The sequence below is a fragment of the Bos indicus genome, chromosome 4 (assembly GCF_029378745.1).
Source record: "Bos indicus isolate NIAB-ARS_2022 breed Sahiwal x Tharparkar chromosome 4, NIAB-ARS_B.indTharparkar_mat_pri_1.0, whole genome shotgun sequence".
NCBI classification, from domain to species: domain Eukaryota; kingdom Metazoa; phylum Chordata; class Mammalia; order Artiodactyla; family Bovidae; genus Bos; species Bos indicus.
Genome location: NC_091763.1, coordinates 62266305 through 62281433, shown reverse-complemented (window position 1 = coordinate 62281433; position 15129 = coordinate 62266305). Strand labels below are relative to the sequence as shown.

Genomic DNA, 15129 nt, shown 5'->3' with positions numbered 1-15129 from the left:
GTGGGTTTCCATTCCCTTCTCCAGGGTATCTTCCCAATGCAGTAATCAAACCCAGGTTTCCTGCATTTCCTGCATTGTAGGCAGATTCTTTACCATCTGAGCTACCAGAGAAGCTCCACTATCACATGTTATATAGACATTAATATATTGGAAGACTATTTAATGGTGTGGAACAGTTTTCAAAAACAAAGATCATGGCATCTGGTCTCATCACTTCATAGCAAGTATATGGGGGAGAAAATGGAAACAGTGACAGACTTTATTTTTGGGGGGGCTCCAAAATCACTGCAGATGGTGACTACAGCCATGAAATTAAAAGGCGCTTGCTCCTTGCAAAAAAAGCCATGGCAAACCTAGACAGCATATTAAAAAGCATAGCCATCACTTTGCCAACAAAGGTCCATATAGTCAAAGCTATGGTTTTTCCAGTAATCATGTGACAGTTGGACCATAAAGAAGGCCGAATGCTGAAGAACTGATGCTTTTCAACAGTGGTGCTAAAAAAGATGCTTGAGAGTCCCTTGGATAGGAAGGCGATCAAACCAGTCCATCCTAAAGGAAATCAATCCTGAATATTCTTTGAAAGGACTGATACTGAAGCTTCAATACTTTGGCCACCTGACGCGAAGAACCGACTCACTGGAAAAGACCCTGATACTAGGAAAGATTGAAGGCAGGAGGACAAGAGGATGACAGAGTATGAGATGGTTGGATGGCATCACCAACTCGATGGATATGAGTTTGAGCAAGCTTTGGGAGATGGTAAAGGATAGGGAAGTCTGGCGTACTGCAGTCCATGGGGTTGCAGAGTCTGACACTCTGTCTAGTCAAGGCTGTGGTTTTTCCAGTGGTCATGTATGGATGTGAGTTGGACTATAAAGAAAGCTGAGCGCTAAAGAATTGATGCTTTTGAACTGTGGTGTTGGAGAAGACTCTTGAGAGTCCCTTGGACTGCAAGGAGATCCAACCAGTCCATCCTAAAGGAGATCAGTCCTGGGTGTTCATTGGAAGGACTGATGTTGAAGCTGAAACTCCAATACTTTGGCCACCTGATACAAAAGAGCTGACTCATCTGAAAAGACCCTGATGCTGGGAAAGATTGAGGGCAGGAGGAGAAGGGGATGTCAAAGGATGAGATGGTTGGATGGCATTACCAACTCAACAGACATGGGTTTGGGTGAACTCCGGCAGTTGGTGATGTACAGGGAGGCCTGGCGTGCTGTGGTTCATGGGGTCACAAAGAGTTGGACACGACTGAGTGACTGAACTGAACTGAGATGTCCATCGGCAGACAAATGGATAAGAAAGCTGTGGTATGGTGAAAGAAATCAAAGAGGACACTAATAGATGGAGAAATATACCATGTTCATGGATTGGGAAGAATCAATATAGTGAAAATGAGAATACTACCCAAAGCAATTTATAGATTCAATGCAATCCCTATCAAGCTATCAACGGTTTTCTTCACAGAGCTAGAACAAATAATTTCACAATTTGTATGGAAATACAAAAAACCTCGAATAGCCAAAGCGATCTTGAGAAAGAAGAATGGAACTGGAGGAATCAACCTGCCTGACTTCAGGCTCTACTACAAAGCCACAGTCATCAAGACAGTATGGTACTGGCACAAAGACAGAGATATAGATCAATGGAACAAAATAGAAAGCCCAGAGGTAAATCCAAGCACATATGGACACCTTATCTTTGACAAAGGAGGCAAGAACATACAATGGATTAAAGACAATCTCTTTAACAAGTGGTGCTGGGAAAACTGGTCAACCACTTGTAAAAGAATGAAACTAGAACACTTTCTAACACCATACACAAAAATAAACTCAAAATGGATTAAAGATCTAAACATAAGACCAGAAACTATAAAACTCCTAGAGGAGAACATAGGCAAAATTACTCTCCGACATACACCACAGTAGGATCCTCTATGACCCACCTCCCAGAATATTGGAAATAAAAGCAAAAATAAACAAATGGGATCTAATTAAAATTAAAAGCTTCTGCACAACAAAGGAAACTATTGGCAAGGTGAAAAGACAGCCTTCAGAATGGGAGAAAATAATAGCAAATGAAGCAACAGACAAACAACTAATCTCAAAAATATACAAGCAACTCCTACAGCTCAATTCCAGAAAAATAAATGACCCAATCAAAAAATGGGCCAAAGAACTACATAGACATTTCTCCAAAGAAGACATACAGATGGCTAACAAACACATGAAAAGATGCTCAACATCACTCATTATCAGAGAAATGCAAATCAAAACCACTATGAGGTACCATTTCACGCCAGCCAGAATGGCTGCGATCCAAAAGTCTACAAGCAATAAATGCTGGAGAGGATGTGGAGAAAAGGGAACCCTCTTACACTGTTGGTGGGAATGCAAACTAGTACAGCCACTATGGAGAACAGTGTGGAGATTCCTTAAAAAACTGGAAATAGAACTGCCTTATGATCCAGCAATCCCACTGCTGGGCATACATACTGAGGAAACCAGAAGGGAAAGAGACACATGTACCCCAATGTTCATCGCAGCACTGTTTATAATAGCCAGGACATGGAAGCAACCTAGATGTCCATCAGCAGATGAATGGATAAGAAAGCTGTGGCACATATACACAATGGAGTATTACTCAGCCATTAAAAAGAATACATTTGAATCAGTTCTAATGAGGTGGATGAAACTGGAGCCTATATACAGAGCGAAGTAAGCCAGAAAGAAAAACACCAATACAGTATACTAACACATATATATGGAATTTAGAAAGATTTAACAATAACCCTGTATATAAGACAGCAAAAGAGACACTGATGTATAGAACAGTCTTATGGACTCTGTGGGAGAGGGAGAGGGTGGGAAGATTTGGGAGAATGGCATTGAAACATGTATAATATCATGTATGAAACGAGTCGCCAGTCCAGGTTCGATGCACGATACTGGATGCTTGGATCTGGTGCACTGGGACAACCCAGAGGGATGGTATGGGGACGGAGGAGGGTTCAGGATGGGGAACACATGTATACCTGTGGCAGATTCATTTCGATATTTGGCAAAACCAATACAATATTGTAAAGTTTAAAAATAAAATGAAATTTTTTAAAAAAGTAAAAAAAAAAAAAAAAAAGAAAGAAAGCTGTGGTACACACACACAATGGAATATTACTCAGGTATTAAAAAGAATGCATTTGAATCAGTTCTAATGAGGTGGATGAAACTGGAGCCTATTATAGAGAGCGAAGTAAGGCAGAAAGAAAAACACCAATGTAGTACATTAATGCACATATATGGAATTTAGAAAGATGGTAACTATGATACTATATATGAGACAGCAAAAGAGACACAGGTGTAAAGAACAGATTGTTGGACTCTGTGGGAGAAGGCAAGAGTGGGATGATTTGAGAGAATAGCATTGAAACATTTCATATGTGAAATAGGTTGCCAGTCCAGGTTTGATACATGAGGCAGGGTGCTCAGGGCTGGTACACTGGGATGACCCTGAGGGATGGGATGGGGAGGGAGGTGGGAGGGAGGGTCAGGATAGGGAACACATGTACACCCATGGCTGATTCATGTGAATGTTTGGCAAAAACCACCACAATATTGTAATTAGCCTCCAATTAAAATAAAAATAAAATAAAAATAAAACAGAATGACAAAAAGTGTACCTAAAGCTATTTTTTTCATTTTAAAATGATGTTTAAAAACTGAAATCTTTTTTAAAATAATTCTTGAACCCAAGTTTGGAATGTGGAAAATTTATTTCAAAATCAACCCTTCATTTTCCTTAGTCAGACTCACCCTTGAACAAAATCTGAATCATGCTTTGGAGAAAGAAAAGAAACCTACACATTTCACACCCAAATAGGTCCTTTTTTGGAGGGCCACTAAATCACAGATTGGTAGATTATGTGAGCCATCTACTTTAATCAACTACCCAAAACAGGGATCACTTCTATAAATCTATGAACAGAATATTCACCGTTTCCGGGATAGGAATATGCCATAGGAGTACCTATTACAAAGACAGATGCTGTATATATGTGAGAAAATCTTTTCTAAAACTGAACTAGTGTTTTCCTGTAACTTCCACACCTATTGGTGCATCTCAGTTCTCAATTATCTAAAAACTGTAATTATGATTTTGCACTATTAACTTATGCTTTCTCTCCAAACAACAAACTATTCAACAATATAGTTCTATTAATCTGTGAATACAGAAGTGTACGGATTCCCAAAATATATTACTCAATACCAGTTTCTCAAAAGAAGTAATTTCTCCCCCAAATTCTGGATCACTTCAGTTTTTCAACTGAATAGCTCCAAATAAGTTGTATGTTATGACATATGCCTTCAGCTGTATGTCATATAAAGCCCTCTGGCTATAACAGAAAAACTTTGTTTATAATATAAAACACAAAATAAAATGGACTTAAATATAAAGGATCTAATATAAAGTAATCACAAAATATAATAAATTAGGGACTAGACAAAAGTGAAGGCTGATGCAATACTGACTGTCATGCTCAAAATGAGGTATTAGTAGGTCAAAAGAATATTCAGGAGTTAATTATTCTAAATGTTATCTTTCCCTAGCCCATCTTTTCACAAGTTCTTCACAGTATTATGATATTCTGGAACTAAATATTGTTTCTAAATCTCTTTCTTTTTCTTTCCTGTGAATTACTATGTATTCCTTCATTAATTTCTAAGCTCGTAACATAGAACAGCTGGCTAAAACTAACTAATATGATGGAACAAATAAAACACAAATACATTAAATTATGAGTAAAAAATCACAATAGACTCCACTAATCTAACAAACTTTAATAATATCATGACAGTAGGGAGGTGACCCAGGGGTTCATTTAGTGAGTTGAGATTTGCAGACTGTCCCTGATTCAGAGGGTTGGCACAAAGCAAGGAACTTAGAACTTACTCCCTGGTGAAAAAAGTATCCTAAGGATTTATTCAAAATCCTCACCTAATTTTGAAACAAGCTGGAATGTACAACCTTTCATTATCATATCACATTCAGAGTTTGTCAACATTTCTGCCTCTCACACCCTGTCATCCCTTAAGGTGAAGGGAAGTCGCTCAGTCATGTCCGACTCTTTGTGACCCCATGGACAGTAGCCAACCAGGCTCCTCCATCCGTGGGATTTCCAGGTAAGAATACTGGAGTGGGTTGCCATTTCCTTCTCCAGGGGATATTCCCGACCCAGGAATCGAACCCGGGTCTCCCGCATTGTAGGCAGACACTTTACCATCTGAGCCACCAGGGAAGTCAAGGTGAAAACAGTTCCATCCCAAACCAAAGAGATTTATCAAGTGTGAGTCACAAGTGGGAGTAGGATTAGGTGCCAGGAAGACACAAGACTTCACATTGGTACTGCCCAGAAAGCTATCATCTCCTTCTATAAGATCTACTATTTTTAGAAATTTAAATCTGTTTATGTATTAGGAGTTTAACATACCCACTTTAGTTTAAAAAAAATTAGAGATTTTCTATCACTGTCCTCTTTTTGGTCAGCTTGACTTATAACTGCCTTTCAAAAAAAAAAAATATATATAATCTTCTTTACTGCCAACAGACTAAAGTATTTAAAACTCAGATCTGACCACACCATCTCCAACTTCACAACAAGGTCCTGATAACGTCCAGCTTCTTTGCATACAAAGCTCCCACAGTCTAATGCTGCTTACTTTTCCCACCTTGTCATTTTTATCCATCAGCAACACTGATTTGCCTTATATCTATGGATAAATTTGGAAAACTCAGCCGTAGCCACAGAAAGGCAATGCCAACAAATGTTCAAACTACCGCACAATTGCATTCATCTCACATACTACCAAAGTAATACTCAAAATTTTCCAAGGTAGGCCTTAACAGTATGTGAATGAGAACTTCCAGATATTCAAGCTGGATTTACAAAAGGCAGAGGAACAAGAGATCAAATTGCCAATATCTGTCAGATCACTGAAAAAGCCTAAGTTGAGAAAAACATCTATTTCTGCTTTATCGACTATGCCAAAGCCTTTGACTGTGTGGATCACAATAAACTGTGGAAAATTCTGAAAGAGATGGCAATACCAGACCACCTAACCTGCCTCCTGAGAAACCTGCATGCAAGTAAAGAAGCAACAGTTAGAACAGGACATGAACAACAGACTGGTTCCAAACTGGGAAAGGAGTACATCGAGTTGTATATTGTCACCCTACTTATTTAACGTATATGCAGAGTACATCATGCAAAATGCCACCCTGGATGAAGCACAAGCTGGAATCAAGACTGCAGGGAGAAATATCAATAACCTCAGATATGAAGATGACATCACCCTTATGGCAGAAAGCGAAGAGAACTAAAGAGCCTCTTGATGAAAGTGAAAGAGGAGAGTGAAAAAGTTGGTTTAAAACTCATAATTCAGAAAACTAAGCTCATGGCATCCATTCCCATCACTTCATGGCAACTAGATGGGGAAAAAATGAAAACAATGAGAGACTTTATTTTCTTGGGCTCTAAAATCACTGCAGATGGTGACTGCAGCCATAAAATTAAAGGACATTTGGTCCTCGGAAGAAAAGCTATGACAAACATAGACAGCATATTAAAAAACAGAGACGTTACTTTGCCAACAAAGGTCTGTCTAGTCAAAGCTATGGTTTTTCTAGTAGTCACGTATGGATGTGAGAGCTGGACCATAAAAAAAGCTGAATGCCAAAGAACTGATATTTTTGAACTGTGATGTTGAAGAAGACTCTTAAGAGTCGTCCAGGAGATCAAACCAGTCAATCCTAAAGGAAATAAGTCCTGAATATTCACTGGAAGGACTGATGCTGAAGCTGAAGCTTCAATACTTTTGCCCCCTGATGTGAAGAACCAACTCATTGGAAAAGGCCCTGGGAAAGATTGACGGCAGGAGGAGAAGGGAACAACAGAGGATGGGATGGTTGCATGACATCACTGACTCAATGGACATGAGTTTGAGCAAGCTCTGGGAGTTGGTGATGGACAGGGAAGGCTGGCCTGCTGCAGTCCATGGAGTCACAAAGAGTTGGACACAACTGAGTCACTGAACTGAGCTAAACCAGATAAATTCATTACCTTCTGTCTTCCTTGCACACGTGCATCCTTTGTCTTCAGCTAGCTATTCCTCTATATACATTTTAAAAACCTTTCTCCAACTACCACATCCCCTCCACACAGATTTAATCACTTCTTCTGTACTACTTTTATATCTCCCTTTGTCATTTCACATATACTTATATGTTCTCGTTTTTTCCTTCTACTATATACCTTCATTTCCATAGAAGTAGAAACTTGGTGTATAGTAGGCACATAATAAAGATTGGATAAATCTTTATTTATCCAATTATTTTTTTATTTATGAATGGATAAATATACAGAATTAACACAAAAGAGAAAAGTGGGCAAAATAAGAATAAATGGAGAAATGAATGACAATGAGAAGGTAGCAAACTAATGTGAAAAAGGGAGGCAGAAACTTAAGGAATACTTATGGAATTAGGTGGTTGCAGAGTGAATGACAAACAGCATAGATTTTGTTGCTACACTGCCTGGATTCATAGTACTTGGCTCTACAAAGCTCAGCTCACTCTAGCTTTCTGACTTTAGGCAAGTTACTGACCATCTCTTTGCAACATTTTTTTTTAATCTGTGAAATAAAAAGTAATAGTATTTACATCAGTGGGTTGTTGTAAGAATGAAAGTATAAAAGTATGTAAATAACTACCCTCCCCAACCAAAATACCTGGCACATAGGAAGCAGAAAGTGCTGACCACTCCTCTAGGAGCGCTGGAAACGGATTGGCAGTGGATAAATGGAAGATTTACTGCAAATTTGCTGTGAGACCTTAGGTGAACTGTTTCATTTCTCCAGGTCTCCAGTTCTTGGCAGAGACTCTTTGCTTTTATTCCTAGAAACACAGCAAGATTCCACTTCCCAACTTCCCTGGCAGTCAGGTGTGGCCATATGTCTGAGTTCTGGCTGTGAGCAGGAAGCGATATTTGTCTCTTTTCCAGGGGTAGCTCTTACAAAGCCTCCAGTGTGCAGTGTTCTTTTTTCTTTGTTGGCTTGTACAAATCAAGCCTGAAAACCACATGTTAAAGATGGCAGAACCATAGGTGGAAGGAATCTGGGTCCCTGAAACACTGCTTGTTGGAGAACCACCTGCTAATCTGAAACTCTGGTTTTATGTGAGCAAAGAATTAAACTTCCACTGAGTTAAGTCATTTTGATGTTATCATTTATCTTTAACAGCTAATATCATTTAATTAACATGATTTTCTTATTTGCAAAGTGGGAATAATATTATGAGACTCAAACAGCACAGTACATGGCACATAGTAACTATTCAAAACATATTGTTTATCATCATAAGCTATTCCTATTAAGTTCACAATCAGTGGTCCTTTCATGTAAATTTGACCTGTCCCTTAAGACTCAAAGTTCTATTACTTAGGAAATCATATTTCTAGCCCATGCTATTTTTTCTCTTATCGCAGAACAATTTAGCACCATAAAAAAAAGACTATCCTGTTTTGTTCTCCATTGAAAAATTAGATGTATCTGAGAGCAGGAACACTGCTATACTATCTGTTTTATCCTATAACACTGCTAAGATTATAACTGATTGAACATCAAGTCTGTGTGTGGCAAAGTCACCAGTCACAGTACCTACCCTGATGGCCCATAGCTGATTGGCTCAGCAGGCTAGAAATTAATGTTTATTATTGTTGAATGAATGAATGAATGAAGGTAATTTAATTTAATTATACTCAGTGGTCATAAATCAGCTTTCTGGTTGTCAAGTCCTTACCACTCTTCAAAATTGAGAGCAGCTTAAAAAGTGGGAAGATCAGCAGAAATTTACTATCAGTATTGAACCACTTTAGCACTGCTGATGGTACACCTGCAGCAAGGTTATACCTTTGTGAATATCCTTGAACTTAAATATAATACACAAATCTAGCAGAGATTAAAATGAAAGCTTTACCTCACCATGTTCAAGGAGCTGTTTTCTGGAATAAAACAAAAATATTCTATTAACTGACTGTTCATTATACTATGATTATATCAGAATGAACCTCCACTTATTTGTTCTTATATTTTAAATAAATTAATATATAAATAAAGCTGTTAGATAAAAATTACTAAGTTCTACCAAAAAATTACTAAATTAGATAAAAATTACTAAAAACAATGGAAATTTAAAAGGCATGATTTATAGTCATTCTATTTAAAGTATATCAAAATGCTCTTCTTTGGTTAAGACAAAATGGGTTTTACTGAATGCTAAATACTCCCTTTGGAGAAATAAATAATAAAAAGAATATTAATTAAATATTCAATCACATACATATATTATGCTTTAGATAAGCACTGCTGTGACTTTTGAGTTATTTTTATTTTTCACAATTATAAATATGAACATCCTTGCACTTAAAACTCTGTAAGCATCTCTGAGTATTTCCTTAGGATAAATTTCTAGAATAAATTTTTTGGGTAAAGCATATAAATAATTTTAGTTCCACAAAAGTTGTTTTAGAAATTTTCTAAATATTTACGTCTAAAAATTTACTAAAAATTTATGGCATACCTACCGTATTCCAGACACTGTGCAGTGAACACAGTGTGAACAGAACAGATCCTGTTCTTATTCTCCACAGTTTGTGTTAGATTGGGAAGAGGTACAAGACTGCTTATTTTGCTTCCCATTGTAAAGACAATATTTCACTTTTATAACAAAGCTTTGTAGTATAAAAGGCCTTCTCATATGGATTTTGGGTTTGGCAAGAGAAGTAAGACAGTATAAATATGAAAGTATGAAGTATAAGGAAGTTCAGGGGCACACACAGATCCAGAGATTTAAAAAAAAAAAAAAAGAGTAGTGAGGGGAAGGCCACTGAGAAGAGTACTGAAATCACTCAATTATTTTGCCACCAGTGCAGCTCCTTCCTGACTTCTGCAGTCAAGGGTGGAAGTGGGTGTGGATGGATGGGTTCCCACACGTCCAGAAACCTGTCAGTCACAACAGAATCCTGTAGTGAGTGATTGCATGTAAGGAAGAGGCCTGGTAGGTAAGTATTATAATCACCAAAGACCCCAACAATAACTATGGATACAAATAAATCTAGTAACTAATTTAGAATATCAGTATACAATCAAATCATGAGAAACAAATAGGATGGAAGAAAAACACCAAGATAAATGAGCAAATGAACTCTCAAGAAAGTGTTAATATAAGTAATAAGAGTATTAAATGAAAGTTCCAATTATTATCTTCACAGATGCTTAAGAGAACACTGTATCCATACAAATAAAACAAGCTGTAATAAAAAAGAGCTTTCAGAGATAATTAAAAAAACTAATTTGCCAAATTTAAAACCTTAAAAAAAGGTCAAATAGCAGTGTACACAACTGAAAGTTGTGTTGAAGATGCATTCATGAAATTCTGAGGAGAAAAAAGAAATAAAAAATATGATAAATATAATAATAGATGTTCAAAAAAGAGAGGCTAAAGCAAAAGAGAGAGGGAAAGAGAATATCCTTTGAGCTAAAGAAAAATTTGAGTGTTCAGATTAAAATTTCCATGAATAATTATATAAATAGAGCAGAAACTTTATTTAAAGAATAACAGCTGAAAACCTGCAACTCTGGAGAGAGATATGGACATTCAAGTACATGAAGCTCATAGGTAACTCCCCACACACACTGCAAATTCACTAGATATAATAAAACTGTCAAAAGCAAAAAATGAACTTTGAAAACAAAAAATCGTCTCATATAAGGGAACCCCTGTAAGGCTATCAGCAGATTTCTCAACAGAAACCTTGCAAGCCAGGAGAGACTGGGATTCTTAAAAGTGCTCAAATAAAAAAAATCTGCCATCTAAGAATACTTTACCTAGCAAAGCTGTCTTTCAGATGAAGGTGAGAAAGACTTTCCCAGAAAAACAAAGTTGAGGGAGTCATCATCACTAGACCTGCCTTATAAGAAATGCTAAAGAGAGTCCTTCAAGCTGAAATGAAAGAATGCTCATTAGTAACATAAACATACACGAAAGCACAAAATTAGCTAGTAAAAGTAACTAGTCAATCTCAGAATACTGTAATACTGTAATAGTGGTGTGTAAATCACTTAACTCTAGTATAAAAAGACTGAAGCATTAAAAAATAAATATAGCTACAATAATTTGCTAACTCATACACAATATAAGGAGATATAGATTGTGACATCAAAAGCATAAAATGGGGACGAGGGAAGTAAAAAAGCAGAATTTTTATATATAAATGAAGTTGAGCTGTTATCAGCTTAAAATAGACTCATAACTATAAGATGTATTATGATAACCACACAGCAAAAACGTGCAACAGATATGCAAAAGATAAAGGAATAAAAGTATACCACTATGAAAATCATCACATGATGAAGAAAGATAGCATGAAAGGAAGACAGACACTACAAAACAGAAAGAAAACAAGATGGCAAAAATAAGCCATCCCTATCTATTAATAACTAAGTATAAATTGATTAAATTCTCTAAAGACAAAGAGTGGCTAAATGGATAAAAAACAAGACCCAATCATGCTGCCTATGAGAGTCTCGTTTTAGTTTTAAGGATATGCATGAAGGATACACACTTTTAAGTGAATGGATGACAAAAAATATCCCACTAAATGGAAGTGAAAAGAAAGCACGGGTGAGCACGGGTGTGTGTGTGTGTGTGTGTGTGTGTGTGTGTGTAATCAGGAGAATCAGCCTAAGTTGAAAAATGTAACAAGAGGTACAGGATTTCCCAGGATATCCAGATCAGGCCTGTTGGAAATTTATCATCAAACCTTTGAGGATGACATGGCACTTTAGATGATCACAAAGATCTAAGATCTTGATAATGTATAAACTTTAGATAAAAAGTCCCTGAGAGGTCTCCTTCCCATCTCTCTTTGTTACTTGCATGTGTCCTCAATAGGTTTCTAATCAGTATACTTTTCCTCTGCAGACACTACACACAGAAAAAGTCCTTCCTGGCATTAAGGGACAGAAAGCTACTGAAACTGGAAAACCTGATTCTCGATCAATGCTGCTTTCAGAGAAAGGTCTTGATCAAAAGGGAGAAAGAAAAAAAAAAAAAGGAAATCTCAATTAAATAGGAGTTGGGAGACAAAAAGGGGGCACTTTCATGCCCTGAAACAATAGAAGAGTCCAACAAGAAGAATAAGGATTCCTCTTCTTTCCTGGCAAGTAGTCAGCCAATGAAAAGCCATGAACTTTTTTGTTTACTATAGCTCTCACAACTTTGTTTTCCCTTCCGTAAAAGTGTTCTCTTCTCCTTGCTGTGCAGGGACTTGCATGTGGCTCACCATGGTGGTAAACCTCAAAGTGCAATCCTCTGCTGATCCCCAGTAAACCCAATTTTGCTGAAGAAATTATCTGGCAGTCCAATTATTTTGTTAGGTCAACAATGAATAAAGGAAATGTGGCATGTGTGTATACTCTAATACAACAGAGTATTATTCCACCATAAAAGAAAAAGAAAGAAAAACAAGGAAATCCTGGCATTTGCCACTACATGGATAAACTTGGAAGGCATTATGGTATGTGAAATAGGGCAGACAAGGAAAGACAAATATTTTATGGTATCACTCGTATGTGGAATCTAAAAGTGACCCCCAAAAACGTAAAAGAAAGAGCAGAATGGTAGTTGCCAGGGTCTGGGGACTGGGCATAATGATGCGATGTTACTTAAAGGGTACAAGCATTTAGTTATAAGATGAAGAAATTCTGAGGAAGCAATGTACAGCACAGTGACTATACTTAATAATACTGCACGGTATACTTGGCATTTGCTAAGACGGTAGGCCTTAAGTATCTACACACATACAAACACTCACAGTAACTCTGTGAGTTGATAGACATGTTGAATGTGTTAATTAACTTTGTTGTGGTGATCACTTCACAAAATTTATGAATATCAAATCATTGCATTATCTACTTTACACATATTTATTTTGCAAAAAACTATGAAAGAGAATATGGGGAACTATTTTTATGATACTGATGTGGGGAAGTGTACCTAAGCGCAGAAATGAACAGAAAACAGAGAGTGTACAGTTGTGATTGTATAGAAATTTTAATCTTCTATAGAGCACTGACCATTAATAAGTTACAAACTGACATTCTAGAGTAAAGCCTGTTATACACATAACAGACAAAAGACTACTGTCTATACTATAAAAAGACACCATAAATAAATTTTCAAATGGACAAAATAGAAATACAAATAGCCAACAGACATATGGAAAGATGTACTTCACTGGTAAAAATGTAAAACTTCACTTCACTTTGTAAAATGAGTTACTTCTTAAAAAACTACCAGTAAGAAAATGTGATTAAGAAAACGTAATAACATTGGTGTTCATAGACATGCAGAGACATGGACACTCTCACCATTATTCTCTCAGTATCCATCAAACTGTAAAATATTCATAGCTTATGACCCAGCAGTCCCATTTCAAATATGTTAACTATTCTAAATACTGAAATAAGTGTCCAAATGAATGTGTATAAAGTCAGTAATTAATCATAGCATTGGTTGTTATGACAAAAAGAGAAATATAATCTAAACCTCCACTAATGTGAGAATGGCTAAGTACACGATAGTCACTCGTGATAATGAATAAATAAAACATGGGGACTACTATGAAGTATGAGCAAGATGCTCAAGAGAAACTGCTAAATAAAGGGAAAGTTACAGAGTAATACCAGTAAAAAAAAATACACTGTGCTTTCAGAAGTATTTACTGCAATGATACAAACTAAGCCATTTATAAACAGCACTAATTGAGGAATACATCTAAGAGACGGGAATATTTCTTCTTTTCTTGATATACTATTTTTTCTGATTGTATCACCATAAGCATACAGTTAGCCCTTGAACGACACAACAGTGAGGGGTGCAGTTGAAAGTCTGAGTATAAATTACAGTCGGCTTTCCATATACTTGGTCCCTCTGTATCCTGAAATTCAATCAACCACAGATCTAGTAACAGTATAGTGTTTATTACTGTAAAAAGTTTGCGAATAAGTGGAACCACGCAGTTCAAATCCATGTTGTTCAACAGTCAACTGTATTATTTTTGTGGTTTAAAGGACCCTTCTGCCCAGATGCCCATAGAGAGCCAGAACTTTCAGGAATGTAATCACCAAGAAAGACCTCATTTCCACCCACTTGCCCCTCAAGTCTGTCCTCTACATGGTTGTTGTTGTTTCAGTCACTAAATCATGTCCAACTCTTTCATAACCCCAAAGACTGTAGTCCGCCAGGCTCCTCTTTCTCTGTTCATGGGATTTCCAGGCAAGAATAGTAGAGTGAGACATTTCCTTCTCCAGGGGTTCTTCGTGACCGACAGGTGGATTCTTTACCACTGACTGAGCCACCATACCCTCTCAATTTTTTTGAGACAGCAGCCATGTATCATGGGCTTCCCAGGTGGCACTGGTGGTAAAGAACTCACTGGCCAATGCAGGAGACGTAAGAGACATGGTTTTGATCCCAGAGTGAGGAAGATACCCTGGAGGAGGGTGTGGAAACCCACTCCAATATTCTTGTCTGGAGAATCCCATGGACAGAAGAGCCTGGAGGGCTATAGTCCACAGGGTTGCAAAGAGCCATTCAAGACTGAAGTAGCTTAGCACACTTGCCATGCACCCCTTCATCATCTATTATTCAATTAAATATCTTAAGTCTCTTAATGCACTACTTATATGAATAGTTTTCAGAGCTCTAAAAACATTGTTTTTAGAATGTCAAGACACATCCTCTGGGCTCCATCTGACCAGAACAAGGTAGAGTGGATCTATTAATTCTCTTGATTTGGAAACAATTTCAACAAATAAGATTTTACCATTTCAAGTATAAGATTCTAATTAGCTCTTCTGGCTACCATACAAAGTTGTTTACTGAAAATATAAGCAGAGGGCATAGGGTTCATGGAAGCCCTGTGCACTAATTTTACAATTTTTCTGTAAATATAAATTGGCCTAAAAAATAAACTTTATTAAAAAACAATAAATCTAATGGCTATATGTACAA

At 37.0% G+C, this 15129-nt stretch overlaps 1 protein-coding gene across 4 annotated transcripts in view; it reads right to left on the bottom strand.

Annotated features, from left to right (window-relative positions):
- The window catches only part of DPY19L2 (dpy-19 like 2), a 93834-nt gene that overhangs the window by 13992 nt on the left and 64713 nt on the right, over positions 1 to 15129 (bottom strand). For all 4 annotated transcript variants that reach the window (XM_070787854.1, XM_070787851.1, XM_070787852.1 and 1 more), the window contains one exon: positions 9031 to 9055. In XM_070787854.1, the coding sequence (XP_070643955.1) occupies positions 9031 to 9055 (25 nt within the window). The remainder of the gene's footprint in view (positions 1 to 9030; positions 9056 to 15129) is intronic.